The 14,633-nt window shown below is 54.2% G+C and overlaps 1 protein-coding gene across 2 annotated transcripts in view; it reads right to left on the bottom strand.

Moving 5' to 3' along the window:
• Nucleotides 1–294: 294 nt before the first annotated feature.
• Nucleotides 295–14,633, bottom strand: part of DSCAML1 (DS cell adhesion molecule like 1) — a gene marked incomplete at both ends in the record, with an annotated part of 278,054 nt that continues 263,715 nt past the window's right edge. Inside the window, 13 exons of one of the 2 annotated variants that reach the window (XM_080709543.1) lie at nucleotides 295–773; nucleotides 2,123–2,434; nucleotides 2,954–3,148; nucleotides 3,686–3,838; nucleotides 4,035–4,182; nucleotides 4,340–4,425; nucleotides 6,183–6,338; nucleotides 8,112–8,399; nucleotides 8,808–8,996; nucleotides 9,582–9,680; nucleotides 9,817–9,980; nucleotides 10,264–10,381; nucleotides 12,622–12,775. In XM_080709543.1, coding sequence (XP_080565669.1) covers nucleotides 295–773; nucleotides 2,123–2,434; nucleotides 2,954–3,148; nucleotides 3,686–3,838; nucleotides 4,035–4,182; nucleotides 4,340–4,425; nucleotides 6,183–6,338; nucleotides 8,112–8,399; nucleotides 8,808–8,996; nucleotides 9,582–9,680; nucleotides 9,817–9,980; nucleotides 10,264–10,381; nucleotides 12,622–12,775 — 2,541 coding nt within the window. Of the gene's footprint in view, nucleotides 774–2,122; nucleotides 2,435–2,953; nucleotides 3,149–3,685; nucleotides 3,839–4,034; nucleotides 4,183–4,337; nucleotides 4,426–6,182; nucleotides 6,339–8,111; nucleotides 8,400–8,807; nucleotides 8,997–9,581; nucleotides 9,681–9,816; nucleotides 9,981–10,263; nucleotides 10,382–12,621; nucleotides 12,776–14,633 lie in introns of both variants that reach the window. The other variant, XM_080709544.1, reaches the window with a different exon arrangement.

Genomic DNA, 14,633 nt, shown 5'->3' with positions numbered 1-14,633 from the left:
GAAATATATAGATATATATTTAGTTGTTGGCGTCTTTCTATCTATATATGTATATATCTCTCCACACGCATGTTGAGGGATGGGGGATTTGACTTGTACAGTCAAATTCTTTGTGCCCTGGCTTCATGGAGAAGAAGAAAATAGTTTCATTTGTACAAAAGAGTCTATGTACAAGTGTTCATGATGGGGGATTTCTTTTTGTCGTCGGTTTAATATAAATAACGCAGGAAAACAGCCCGGTTGGCGTGAGGCTGCAGGTGCGGAGGTCGGAGGCAGGCTGCTCTGCTCGGCTCCCTACACCAAGGTGTAGGATTTGGAGTAGGCTCCGGCCCCCTGCTTCTGAGAGCGCCCTACCCCTGATGTGCTCATCTCAAGGAGCGAGTCCCTGGAGCCCCCCATTTTGGTGTGTGGGCCCCCGGCCCTCGGAGGCTCGGTGGTGGGGGCCGGAGGGGCTGTGGTGCTGGGAGCAGCAAGAGGCTCGGTGGGGGTGGGGCCGGATGCTGGGGGCGCCGTGCTGGCCGGAGGTGCCGGCATGGCCAGAGTCCTCTGAGGTAAGGTGGCAGTGGAGGCCGTGGTGGGGGCCCCTGGGTGTGGGAGGCCCAAGGGCTTGCTGGCGGGGTCCAGGGTCAGGTGGCGAGCCTGGGTGTGGTAGGTTCGCGCCAGGTTCCGGATGGAGGCCTCCCGAGGAGGGACCACGGGGCAGGGCTCACGGCCTTCAGCCTTTCGGAAGAAGGCCTCCGACTTGGTGTACAGGGGCAGGTTGCAGTAGTCACCTGGAATCACAGATGCAGAGGACATCAGACATAGGCCTCGGGGTCTGCTCTTCCCACCCGCCCTGCCCCACCTGATACTTGAACCCTCTGAGCCTTGGTTTCCTCAGCTGTGAAATGGGAGTGGTCTTACTTCCCTTGAGGGTTTTTATGAAGAGCGGAGGGGATAAAGTATGTAAAGTGCTTTAAAACAATGGCTGCGCATATAGTGGTGGCTGGTAAACTGAGGTGCATTATTCAGTAGCCACTTATAGGCCACTCAGCTTCCAGAGGAAGAGAGCTCACCGATTAAAATGACAGGACTTCCCGAGCGCTTTCCCTGACCCTTCAGTAGAAAGGCCTGTGCTCCCTGTCACTTCTGGCAGGGAGCCCGACCCTGTCCTCTGAGGACTCACTGGGCAAGGCTGCTCCTTCCCTCCTGCAGGCAGCTTTCCAAGTGTTCAAAGCTAGCTGTGTGCACCCCTCCTTTCAGTTCCTTCTCCTGGTGGAATGTTCCTAGTTTCTTAAACTGCCTTTACATGACACGCTCCAGGACCTCCGCACCCGGTCATCTGTATCAGGCCCTTTCTCCAGAGCATCTCTCTGAATCCCCATAGCAGCTGCCTGTATTGGTTCATGCCTGCCTGCATTTTGCAAGTGAGGAGGCCAAGGTTCAGAGAGATTAAATAATCTACCCTGGTTTGCACAGCTAGAAGGGGTGGGTGTCACTCAGGACCACAAGTCTCCCAAGTCTTGTACTTCTCATTACTCCAGGCTCTCCCCTAGAAGACCCCGAGGCGCCTCCTCAGTTAACGGCCAGTGTCAGGCCAGGCAGACCAGGCTGCACAGCACCCGTGACACAGGTATCTGCTGAGGTCTCCCCTGGCTTCCTAGATCTGCTCATGGTGTCCTGAGCTGCCAGGGGTGCCCCTGTGGATCCGGGTAAACTTCAACAGCACTGAGACCAGAGGCCCCTGGGCAGCTGACCCTTGAGGGTTCTCTTTGCACATTGGCACAGCTTCATGTTAAAGAATGATCACTACTCAATGAGACCCTCCTAGGCATCAGCCATGTATTTAATTTTCAATGCTATTATGACAATGCATGGTAGAAACTATCATTTGCATTTTGTAAGTGAGAAAATTAAGGCCAGGGAGGTTAAATGGCTTGCCCCAGGCTGCAGAGGTATTGAGAGGTTGAACCAGAGTGTGGGCTCTGAGCTGCCAGCTCCCAAGTCCTTGCTCTTGGCAGGACCCCGGGCTGAGGAGCTATGCTGGGTGCCGGGGTCCCGAGGCCTGTAGGAGAAGAGCTAGCCGAGGTCATGGTGCTTGGGGACAGGAGCACAGAAGGGAAGTGATCCTCAGATCACTCACTCTTGTTGGCCCGGTGAGGGATGGGCACAGCCACGTTTTTGCCGCGGTCAGCATCCTGGGGTTTGGGTGGGGAGGCAGTGAAGCGGCAGATGCCCGGCTCTGAGGGTGTGCTCATGGACGTCATGCTGTCGGCGTTCTCATTAGTGCCTGTGGTCATCTGGTCGGAGGAGCTGTCAGAGATGAAGCACTCTGTGATCTCGAACTTGGCGTGCTGCAGCTGCTCCTCCAGCTTGGCATGCTCGTAGGCCCGGGCCAGCTCCTCGTAGGTGGATGAGGCGCTCTCGGTAGACACCATGCTGTTTCGTCCTTTGTCTGGGGACAAAGTGGGAAGTGTGGGATCACGAGGAAATGAGTGGGTTATGGCCAGAAGGAGGTAAATGAGAACAGACCGCATAGTTTCCCTATCCCAACCCCACAGGCACCTGAAAGACTGCTCAGGAAGGGGTCGGTGCAGGAGGTCCTGCCCCTCCCCTGCCAGGGTGCACTAGTGGTATAAATGGGATCATTGGCTAATGAGGGGAAGAGCATCTTTCATTCTTAAAAATAAGCAACTACCTCCTGGGCACTCAGCCCTTCCTCCAGCAAATGTCCCCTGCACCATTTTCTCTAACAATTTTGGGGGAGGACAAATATAATCCTTCACCAAGCAGAGCTTGGTCAGGTCAAGTGTATTTGTCACAGCCACACAGTCAGTGAACATCTGGAAATGAAAGCCACTTGTGCCTTGGACCCTGTGGGCTGGGGGGAGGGCGAGTTGGCAAGAGGGGAGGTGGCGATGGATGATGGGAGCTGGAGGAAGATGGGCAGGAGGTGGCAGGGCCCTGGGCACACCTGTGTCCTGGGACAGGCTGGCGCTGTAGCTGTCACTCTCTGTGACAGTGACACCATGCTGAGAGCCCACAGTGCGCCAGTCAGAGGTGAGGGTGCGGGCGGGTGTGGAGGCCTGGCACTTGGTCAAGGTCCACTGGCTTGAGTACCGGTTCCGGGTGCTGTGGGCTGACTTCACATTCTTCCTGGACACTGGATCTGCACAGAGGGAAGCAAGAGATGGCACCCTCAGCACCCCTGGGTATGGGCAGGTAGCATCTGGCACAAAGAGGCAGAGGAGGGAAGGGCAGAGGCAGAAACCACACAGATGCTCCTGAGCATGCTGGCCATGCTGGCTCCAGAGAAGAGCAAGAATCCAGCTGTGGGGGCAGCAGGCAGTTTCTTGGTCCCTCCAACCCCATCTTTCCCTTCCACCTGGGGAAAAACGTGACACCCCCTCCTGCTGCCTCCTGTCTATCTGTTTTCTACAGCCTTTGGTGCACTCCATCCATGTGTCCAGAGGCACAGTGTTTGAGATGGAAGGCCCTTGGACAGCAAGAATATCCAACCTTCACTCAGAATTTCTAGGTAGGAAACTGAGACATTCAAGGTGTCCAGATTCTAATTCTAGTGCTTTTCCAAGACTTCCATTCCACTCCTTCTGTTCCCTCCTCTCTCTTCTTCCCACCCAGCACCTTTGCCCCATGCTATGTCCTAGTGTAAGCACAGGGCTGCTTCTCTGGAGACAGTGCATACTGGTTCCTGGCCGGATGTCCGACATGTCGATGAGAGGCCCTGTGCTCTGGATGAGGGCCGGGTGGTGCAGGGAGACCCCAGTACAGAAGCTCTGCGGGTTGACAGCTTGGCTAAACTCTGCATCAGTTACTGGGATGGTGGCCTTGTCATCTCCTGGGGAGAGAAGAACAATCACCAGGGGTCATTCGCAAATTTCTCTTTGTCTTTATCCGATGCAAAGTCCCAGAAGGCCAGTAGTTCTCCCATTGGGCAGAAGAGGGAGAGCAGCCCTGGGGAGGAGTGCCATGGGGTCTGGGGCCACAGCAGGCATGCCTGGAGTAGACAGACAGCTGTGGCACCTGTTACTCACCCAGCTGCTTGATGCCTTCCTTGTCCTCAATGAGCAGTTGGACCCTGGGGATGTCAATGTGTAGCCGTGGGCCCTGGGGTGGCCCTTTCACGGGGGTGTCAAAGCTTCGGTTGTTCTTGCTGTGGGAAGAAGGAAAGGCGGTGGATGGCTGAGTGTCCATAAAGGATGGGGAGAGGGTGTTTGCAGCACAGTGGGAGTGTAGAAGCCTATCTCCTATTCTGGGTGTATGGAAGGAAGGTCCTGTGTCCCCTGCATGGGAGAAAGGGGAGGGGAGGAGAGAGGAAGCAACTCTGTGATACCCACCTTATCAACATTTCTGCCAAACTCTTTGCATCTGCAAAACAATAGGGGGGAGAGACTGCGTGAGAATGGATTTTGAGCAGGAAGACAACTGGAAAAGGAATTAGAGAATGAGGTGGGACAATTCCCTAAAACAGGAATGTTTCTTCCTAAGAAGCAGAGGAGAACTGTAAGAACCTGTGAAACAGTCCAAAACGTGGTGAGGTCTCACTGTTCCAATTCAGGATTTGGCTCAGGTTTGCTTTCCTGTCCTCAGATTATTATCTATTAGGGAGGTTTTTCCTAAGGGCAGAGGCATCATAAGTACCCCATTGCTTTGTGAACTGACTGTAACCAAACAAGACACCACAACAGGACTATCTTTAGCTCTCTCTTGGGAAAAGAAGAGAGTCAAAGATGAGGTAGAGGTGGCCAGTGGATGCCCTGGATGACGAAACTCTCCTATCAACCAAGAGGCTTAACTTCCTCCTCTAGGACATCTGTCCCCAAAGAATATATTTTGGAGTCCTTGCTTTATTTCAGAGGTGCCTTGAATATGGTCAGGACTCTCAAGTTCTAATATTAGAAGAGGGAAAAGGGCCCAGTTAACCTATTAGGCTCTGATAGCAAAGAATGACCTATCAGAGTGAATAAGACATCCTATTCACACACATCTATGCTCATCCATGAAACCATCCATTTGTCCAGTCTTACAACTGCCTATCTACCCACCCATCTAAGCATTTATCTACCATCCACACATCTGACCATTTATCCACCCAACCAGCCAACCAACCATCCATCCATCCATCCAACCATCCATCCATCCATCCATCCATCCATCCATCCATCCATCCATCCATCCATCCAGTTTTTAGTCCATTCAACTAGTTAATCATTCACCCCACAATCTATCCAAATATTAACCTATCCATCCAACCATGCATTCAAAATCTATCCAACATCCTTCCAGCAATACCCCCATCCAATCACTCATCCAATTATCATTTAAGCTACTCATTTTCTAACTATACAACCATTCATCCATATTTGCATCCATCTACCCATCAAAATATCCATCCATTCATCCATCCATCCATCCATCCATCCATCCATCCATCCATCCATCCATCATCTATCCACCCATCCAAACTCAACCACTGAGCTACCACCTCTCCATACATCCTTTCATCCAACCATCTATTCAGGCATCCAACTGAATGGATGAATATCCACCCATATTATCATTCATGCATCCAGTCATCCAGCCATCCATAGACCCACCCATTCACCCATCCCTCAATCCCTGAACACCTGGGAGCATTCGTCATTCCCTCTTCTCCACTATCGTTCCTTGGCTGTGAACTCTAGAAAGGTATGACTGGTCCCTTCTGCATTTATCTCTATATCCCTAATATATAGCAGTATCTATGATGCAGCAGATTCAATGAATGCTTTTCAAATGAATAAGCAAACATTTAAAAAGCAACTAGTTAGTGCTAGATACTATATTAGGTCCTGGGAACACTGAGATATTTGAGACCCATTTATGCCAGACAAATAATTCCCAATATTCAAAATATGAAACACCTGACATGTCCTAAAAACTGCCCAATAGAACTAAACAGGGTCCTAGAGATGTGTATATACCAACTATCATGGAAATACTTAAATATTTTAACAAACAGTATGGCTTCACATATAAATGTTAGCCTGGTTGGTGTGGGCAAAGTCCTGGGACATGGAGAAGAGAGAAGAGAACAACTAGGCAGGTTTCAGAAAGTCTGAGGAGCAGCTTTTCCTTCCAGGGAACACAGGTACTCTCTTGCCCAGACCCTGTCCCAGAAAGCCCGCGGGAAGTTCTCCCACCTCGGAGCCTCTTCAGCCTCTTCTCCTTCCTCTTCTTGCGCACAATGAAAAGCAGCGCCACCCCCAGTGTGGCCAGGATAACTGGACAGCCGATGGTGAACAGTTTCTTCACGTCGTCCCCCTCACCTTGAGCAGACTTGATGGGCGGGATGGTACCTGGGTGGGAGTCAAGAAGGGAAAAGGGTGTCCTTCATGAACCTGGTGCTGTGCAATGTCCCATGAGTGGAGAAACCCTTGGGCTTCGTTCACTGCCAGTGGCCTCTGCCCTCCTCCTGGCATAGAGTCCTGACCCTTCCCTCTGTTCCCCCAAGTGCTGGTTCCATCAGGATAGCTGTGGACAGTTGTGTAATTTTTACACTATATTGTACTAATGCCTTCCTGGTACTGTTACAGAATTATCCTGAAATCTCTGAGTTAGTTTCTTGCCTGTTGGGGTTCAGGGTTTAATTCTAGAGGATGGGTCCGTGGGCTTTAATTCCCATGTCTGGCTGGAGTTAGGGGAACAGAGAAGAAACACAGGAAGAAGAGAGGGCTGTGAGGTTCTGGGCTCTCTTCCCTGAGGGGCCTGAAACCCCACATTCTCTCTCTGCTTCCCCTCCCATGGCAATGTCTGCTACATTTGGGTGCATACAGAGAGCCAGTGGTAAGTTCTGTCAGCATAGCCCTCTGCCAAGCCCTGGCCCTTGCTGGCTTGCCAGGCTCTGCTTAAGAGTCCTCTGCATTATAGAATCACATGCCTGTAATCTCAGTACTTTGCAGGCTGAGACAAGAGGATCACAGGTTCAAGGCCAGCTTCAGCAATGTAGGGAGACTCTCAGCAACCTAGCGAGACCCTTTTCAAAACAAAAAATACAATAAACAGGTGTACCTAAAAGTGTAGGTGGAGGTTGAACACCCTTGGGTTTGATCCCTCTGTAATACACACATACTCCTCTGCTTAATGAAGCCTTCCTTGGCCCATCTGCTTCTCTCTGCCTCTCTCTCTCTCTCTCTCTCTCTCTCTCTCTCTCTCTCTCTCTCTCTCTCTCTCTCTCTCTCGCTACTGGGGATGGTACCCAGGGACTTTCTACCCCTGGGTATATTCCTAGATCTATTTTATATTTTGTTTGGAAACAGGTTCTCACTAAGTTGCTGAGAGCCTCATTACTAAGTAGTTGAAGCTGGCTTCAAACCTGCACAATCTTCCTGTCTCAGCTTCCCAAGTACTGGGATTATAAGCATGTTCCACCATGCCCAGCTTCTGCTTCTCTTTTATTCTGTTTTCTTATCATGTAGGTGGGCCTAGTTTAGTTTGTGATGATGGGCCCGTAAGAATTCAGCTTTCTGGGTTCCTTTAGTGTATCTGCGTGTGTGTGAGGTATCCCTATGTGGTAGACACCAGATAGGTGCTCACCAAATATCCATGTACTTGTCTTTCCCCATTTCCTTGAAGTTAGATTAGAGCCAGAGGACTAGTGTGGACCACAGAGTGTGAGCAGAGTGACACCCCTCCCCCACCATGCCTTTCTCCCCTCTGGGAGGACCTTGGAGGCGGCACATGCAAGGTGGCACAGCTAAAAGGTGGCCAGCCAATCCTCACAGGACCTTCTGACAGCAAGAAGACAATTGCTATTGGGTGAAGCCACCAGGCCTTCAGTGTTTGCTACTGCAAGTCATCGTGGTTCTGAGAGGGCAGCACCTCAGGTGTGTCTCTGCCTCTCCTGCCCACCTCCCTGGAGCAATGGAAAGCAAGCACCACCTTCAGAGATGCTCTGTCAGCCTGTCCATCTACACTGGACACTGGCGCATCTGGTGCTCCTCCACCTGTCCGCCAGCCCTTTTCCCCCAACAGGACTCCTGCCGCATTCCCCATGATCTGTCTCTGTGCCTGCCACTCCACCAGTGTTCTTGCTCAGCCTGGGGCTTCCCTGCCTGCGCCTCCCCACTCACTGCCATCGTAGTCCAAGGTGGCAAACTGGGTGGTCTCGTTTCCACAGCCGGCGCTGTTGCAGGCCCGCATGCGCAGATCGTACCAGGTGGCCTCTCGCAGCTCGGTCAAAAACACCTCTGCGGAGCTGTTGGCCCGGAGGCCCTGCCAGGCCCAGGTCCCCTTGGGCCGGTACTCCAGAACGATGGCCGTGATGGGGCAGCCCCCATTGTTCCAGCCCTGCAGGTTAAGCCGAGCATGCGTGGAGTTGATGTGGGTGAAGAGGTGTTGGTCTTTGCTGAAGGAGGGCTCTGGGGGCCAGAGGGGAGAGAGAGGTTAGAGAACTGGAGAGGGAAGGGTTCCCTGGGGCAGCTGATGGGAACAGGGATGCCCAGGGAGTGAAGGAAAAAGAGAGGGAGAAGAAGGCAGAGAGGGTAGGACCTGGACAGAGGCATGGGGGAGGTGAGACAGGGAAGGAGGAAGAGGCCTGCCGCCCTCTGAGCCCAGCAGGAAGGGGACCAGTCTTTTCTAGTGATGAGGGTCCTGCCATCTAGATGCTCTCCTGATGGGAACAAGGTTGGTCTCTTTCTCCCAGTTACCTAGACTTGAGGTTTGAAGGCTGAACCTTCCTTCCCCAGCCAATCTCCCCCCATGCCCTGGCCCCCACCACCTCTGCCTCCCACTCCCCTCCTCTCCATGCCCGCCCAGCCCCGCCTCACCCCGCCCATGGGTCTTGGCCTCGATGATCTCGCTGATGCGCCCAGAGCCCACGCTGTTTTTGGCTGCCAGCTTCACCTTGTACCATGTGCCACACTTGAGGCTGTCCAGCTTGAAGGAGCGCTCGCTGGAGCTGATGAACACATCCTTCCACTCCTCACTGTTGTCCACTGAGTACTGCAGCACGAAGCCTGTGGGAGGGCCTGGCTCAGGGCGGCAGCACAGGGCAGCAGAGGCCTGGCCTGGCCTTCCCAGCAGACCCCGCAGGGCCGGCCTCAGGCAGTGGCAGATAGATGCAAAGCGGGGACCTTGGGTCCAGCCCTGGTGTTTACTGCTCTCTTTCATTAGCTCTAGTGTTAGGGTGCAGGAGAAAGTTGTGAGGCTGAAGTGGGAGCCTATTTAGACCCCCCACCCCAGGGAGGGGGGCTGGCCAGCAGCATCCTGAGAGTTCTTAGAAATGCAGATTGTCAGCCCTGCCCTAGACAAGATTCCTGCTGATTCACACTACACCTAAGTTTGAGAAGCACTGATCTAGTATGTTTGTCTGCTTTGGCAGTTTGGGAAACTGAGGCCCAGAGAGGAAACAGACCTCAAGTGTGCCAGCTCTCAAGCATCGATGGCACGAGCACCGTCCGTGCACTCCAGTCCCTTGCCTGTGGTCGGAATGGCCCCAGACCATTTCCTGGGTGTTGCAGGACAAGCAGTAGGCATGAGTGAGCCCTTCCCTTGCCCAGGGACTGGACTTCTCCCTCCCTCCCCATCCACAGGCTTCTCACCTCGGATGGAGCTGCCCCCATTGTCGCCCGGAATCCAGGTCAGCGTGATGGATGAGGCTGAGGTTTTGGAGACGGTGAGACGGGGCTGGTCTGGGGGGACTGTGGGGAGAAGGGGGCCTCAGCACAGTGGGTACCATGGGAGGACACTCCCTACCCCTCCTGCTCCTCATCACAGGACAGAGTTCCCACCTTTCGTGCCCTGGTCCCCACTGAGCAGCTTGGCTTGGCATCTCACCTTGCACCAGTAGGTTGACGATGATGGTGTCGAAGCCGCCGGTGTTGGTGGCAGTGCAGGTGTAGTAGCCAGAGTCCTCAGCCTTCACAGCCCTCAGCAGCAGCGTGCCGTTGGTGTGCAGCAGCCGGTGCCCATCCATGGACACGGCGATGGCTGAGTCTTCACTGCCAGGAGAAGGAGGGGGTGGTCATGGCAACATTCCTCATCCTGGACCTCCCCCGGGTGCATGTGCAGGTGGAGCTGGGAGCGAAGGAGGCTGCTAAGGGACCCCGGGTCTGGGGGGCTTGCTAAGGACTCCCTGGGGGTACCCAGTACCCTCCTAAGTGCAGGGGGAAGCTCTGCGGCCCCCTTGAGAGCAATGGGCCTGCTCACCCAGGTGTGGGTGATGAGATACTTAGAAGGGAGGACATCCAGGGCCACACCATGCCTCCAGGGCCCGCCACACACCTGTCCTTGGTCCACTTCACAGCAGGGGCTGGGTCTCCCACAGAATTGCAAGGCAGCCGGACATCTTTCATCCAGGGTGTGGTCACAGTTCCCCCGAAGGAGATGATTTTTGCTGGGGCTGTAGAGAAAGAAGAGAGGATGAGGGCCCCCTGCTTCTGCCCCTTGCACTCCCCTGGCCTCCTTCCTTAGGGCTGTACAGATTTGCAAGCCAAGCCACAGGAGGTGTTGGATCCACCCCTGGCTGCCCTCGTGTCCTTAGGACACGGGCCGCCTTGGCCAGGTGGGCAGTGTGCGGGGGCGGGGGACACGTGTGGCTCAGGGAGGAGACGAGGGGCTCCAAGTGAAGCTGACAGGCTGGGGTCTGACTGGTTTGGGGAGCAATGGGGAGGCACGGGTGCCTTCCAGGATTCTGGTGGGCCAACCAGATGTGGATGGTGCCCTGAGGCAATGAGGCACCTGGGGGAGGGCTGGTGCTGTTAGAGAGGCCAGGAAGCCCCATCCCACGCCGAGCCTGAGCACTCTGGAGACAGGGGCAGCCAGGGCACAGCGGGCCACGGGCTCTGTAGTATGAGGTTCTGGACCAGGAGACTGAGCTGGCTCGTCAGCAGGGGACACAACACTGCCCATGGGTCATCAACACGCAGAGGCAAGGGGAGCCAGGAAACGGCGCCTGAGAGGCCAGGGGCCTCTATGCCAGGCCTGGGGTGTGTCAGACACCTAGAGAATGCCCATCTAACTGGGCATAACCAAGTGGCCACGCGCCCCAGAGGGCCAGAGCAGCCAGGCCCAGGCCCCCTCAGCCAGCGGGCAAGTGTGTGTGGGGTACAGCAGCTGAGAGGCCCAGGGGCAGGAAAGCAAGGACAACGCAGGGTCCTGGGGCCCATGGAGAAAAGGGGAGGTCTGAGGAGATGCTGGGCAGAGCACAGGGGCTGCTTGGGGCCCGAGAGAGGAGGCCTGAGCAAAGCCAGCCTCCATGGCACAGAGATGCCAGGACCTTTGGAAGGACAGGAGGCTGCCCAGAAGCCTGGTTCCAGGCTGGTTCAGCCACAGTCAGGCTGGCTCCCTGATCCTCTGAGTGTTTCCTGAGTGTGTGTGTATTATATGGGTGTGAAAGGATGTATATGTATATGTGTGTAAACATACAGTGTCTGGGAGTGTGAGTATGTGCGTAATGTCAGTATGTATGCATGTGTGTAGGCATGTGTATGTATGTGTGTATTATCAGTGTGGATGTATGTGTCTGTATGTAGTTTTTGTATTTATATGTCTGGGTGGGTATGCATGTGTGTGTGCATATGTATGAGTGTATATTAATGAGGAAGGGGATGGCCATGCTCATCTTTCCCACCTCACAGGGCAGCTGTGAAGGGAAAGTATGTAAATGTGTTCTTGAAAGTACAAAACTCCACAGGAACATGTTGTATTTGATGTCCACAGGGGCCGAGGCTAGGCTTCTGCCAAAAGCCCAGGTCCTTGAAGCCCTGCATCTAGGCCAGTGCCAGCTGTCCTGGGAGGAAGGCGGGCTCTGGAGGGAGAGGTGTTCTGGAGAAGGGGTTGGCAGAGCCCCTGGGAGGCCTGTGAGGGAGCCCTGATGGGCAGCCAGAAGAGCTGGCCATGGTGGATCCCCATTGTGCCCTCAGCTGGATGCTTGCTGGCTCTGAGCCTGTGGCAGATAGAGCTGGTATTTCCCACCAGGGGATGACCAAAACGCCCCAGGAAGGGCAGCGGGGCTGAATAGGCACTACCACATCTATGTCCAGGCTCCAGGGTCCCAGGGCTAGGATGGGTGAGTAAGCAGAAGCTGGGGGAAGAGATGGGGCCAGAGCAAGGGCCCAGGGGCCAAGCAGAAGGCCTAGACTCCTGGTTCACTGTGGCCCTCGGGTTTGGACAAGGCACCTGGCAGCTCTATCTGCATAGCTGGCCCTGTCTTGGTCTTGGGTTGGGGTCTCAGAGCTGGTATTTTTCTGAAAAGAGGAGGTCCACCTCCATGCCAGAGCCTGCTGGTGGGATCAGAGGGCAGCCCTGAAATGCTGTGCCATGGTGGTGGGATTGGGGCTGCAGCAGGGGCTCTCTGGGGACCTGGGTTGCTGGGATCAGGCTCAGCTCCGTCTGGCTGGAGCAAGAGCAACTCCTCTTCTTTCAAGCCAAGAGAGGGATTTGGTTCCACAGCCAGCTGCAGCCTGTCCTGTGGCTGTCTGGAGTCAGGGGGCAGCAGAGGCCCAGTCTGGCTGGGTGCGAGAGGGAAGCCGTGGACAGCTCCTCAGGCAGGATGGAGGTGAGAAAACTGCATCTGGGGAGAAGCCAGATGGTGAAAGGAGCTTTTGGAACCTTCTGCCTGCCTGGGTCCCAACCTCTCACCCTTGCCAGCAGGCTCGATGGTGACCTTCTCGCTGCTGTTACCCCTGCCGGCCGAGGTGACGGCGGCTACCCACAGCAGGTACTGCTGCCCGCGGTTCAGGTGTGCGATCCTGTAGAAGAGCTGCTCAGGACTGGTCTCGTACTCGCTGGGAGCCTGCAGGATGGAGGTGAAGCCATGCTCAGAAGCAGATCCCAGGCCCCAGCCTCCTGCTTACAGGCTTCCTCAGTGCCCCGGCCTGGGATGAGGAACGGGAGCCAGGCAGGAGGCAGGATTCTGCCTGGTTTGCCCTTTCCCAGTTCTGGAGCAGCAGTGGGTGGAATTTTCTCTGGGCTCAGTCCTGGGAGCCGATGGGTCTGTGCTGTGGAGTTGCTAGGACAGCCTTAGCTTACCTCTCTGGGTGCTCTAGGCTCTGAGAGCTGTGGCCGCAGGCCGGGAATGTGGAGTGGTCAGAGGGAGAATGGAGAACAGAGGGTCGCAGGAAAACCCTGAGAAAGAGTTTCTAGGAAGAAGCCAAATTACTCCTTTGCTGTGTGAGGGTTGTAGACAGGCTACCCCAGCCAGGCCCCCGCGATCACTTCCCAGCCCCGTGTCTGTCTGATTTCAGTCCTTCCTTCTGCAGGAAGGGGTGGGAGAGTGCTGCAAAAGCTTCACCTGGCAGCACTTTATTAATGATTATTATTGGGTATAGATCACCATATATATTTGTAGGTTACATAAATCTATAAATTTTTTTAACCAAATGACAGTTTTGACAAGTTGCCAACAAAACAATATCAGATCCCAGTGCTTTTACCAGTTGCTTTGATGAAAAGATTATGTTGCCTTGGAAACCAGAGGCTCAGATATTGAAATGAATTTGAGAAGGAGCTTTTGATAAGCGCTAGTTTGCAGACCTCCTGTCAGCCTCTTCCCTGGTCCAAGCGGGACAGGCTGACTTTCATTTTATTTTATTTTTTGGTCAGCCGCAGGGAAGGGAGAGGAGGACAGCACCAGGGCCCCTTTGAAATCAGGGCAAAAATCCAAGGAGGGGAGAAGCAGTTCCAGAACAGATGGGGGCCCCGAGGCCAGAGGAAGCTAATAATTAGTTATCTCTGCAGTCGTGGGATCTTACATGCATACGTTCGTGTAGACACATGCGGAGGGAAAGACCTCCAGACAGGGTCACAGGGGGACATTCTCCATCCCCAGTGGGAGGGCCTGGTCACTTACAACAGGACAACCTATGCTGTTTGGCCCCAGACTGTCTGCAGAGAAGGCACAGTGTCCCCACAATACACATGAACCAGCAGCCTGGCAGGGTGCTCCTGCCTCCCCGTGGGGGTCTAGCCTCGAATCCCAGGCCTGCTGGGATGGGTGCAGAGCCACTGAGCCATGGTAGCTGGGAAGTCCCTCCCAGCACCCACGCTCTGGGACTAGAGCCACGACTTGCAGTTTGCACCTGTGCGGGAGGTCTGGGTGGTGCAGCGGCTTTGACACAGGCTGCCCTGCTCACCAAACTGTGGCCCATGCTCCCTGGGCTTTCTGTTTCCTCTTGCAAACTAGGAAGCAGTACTGCGCTGCCTGCCCTGTGTTGTGTCTGAGGTGCCATGTGTCAAGGAGCATGAGTGTCCCGGGTAAACCAAGGCACGTCCTCTGGGCTGGCGTCCAGTGAGGGCAGCAGCTCATGTATATGTGCTCATGGGCTTTGTGGAGAGGAGTGGAGTGCACCTGCCGTGTCTGTGCCTGCCTTGTGCCTGCACAGGGTGGGGAAGTTTGGCTTCCCCTTGAAGATATCAGTATCATACCCAGATCCTGGGCGCCTTCCTTTTAGTCTAGATTCCCTATGAGTCTCTTGAAATCACTTTCAAAAGCATATAGTAATATCTCCAAATTAAGGCCCAGTGGATCAAAGATTTTTTAAAAGAGGCAAACCGTTAAAGAAGATGTAGGTAAATATTTATGCCTTTGTAATAAATGAAAATAAGGGTAGAAATCATAAGTAGCAATTCAAATAAATTCAAATTCTGTAAAA

Source organism: Muscardinus avellanarius (assembly GCF_963383645.1).
Source record: "Muscardinus avellanarius genome assembly, chromosome: 1".
Taxonomy (NCBI): domain Eukaryota; kingdom Metazoa; phylum Chordata; class Mammalia; order Rodentia; family Gliridae; genus Muscardinus; species Muscardinus avellanarius.
This window is presented reverse-complemented; position numbering and strand designations above follow the sequence as displayed.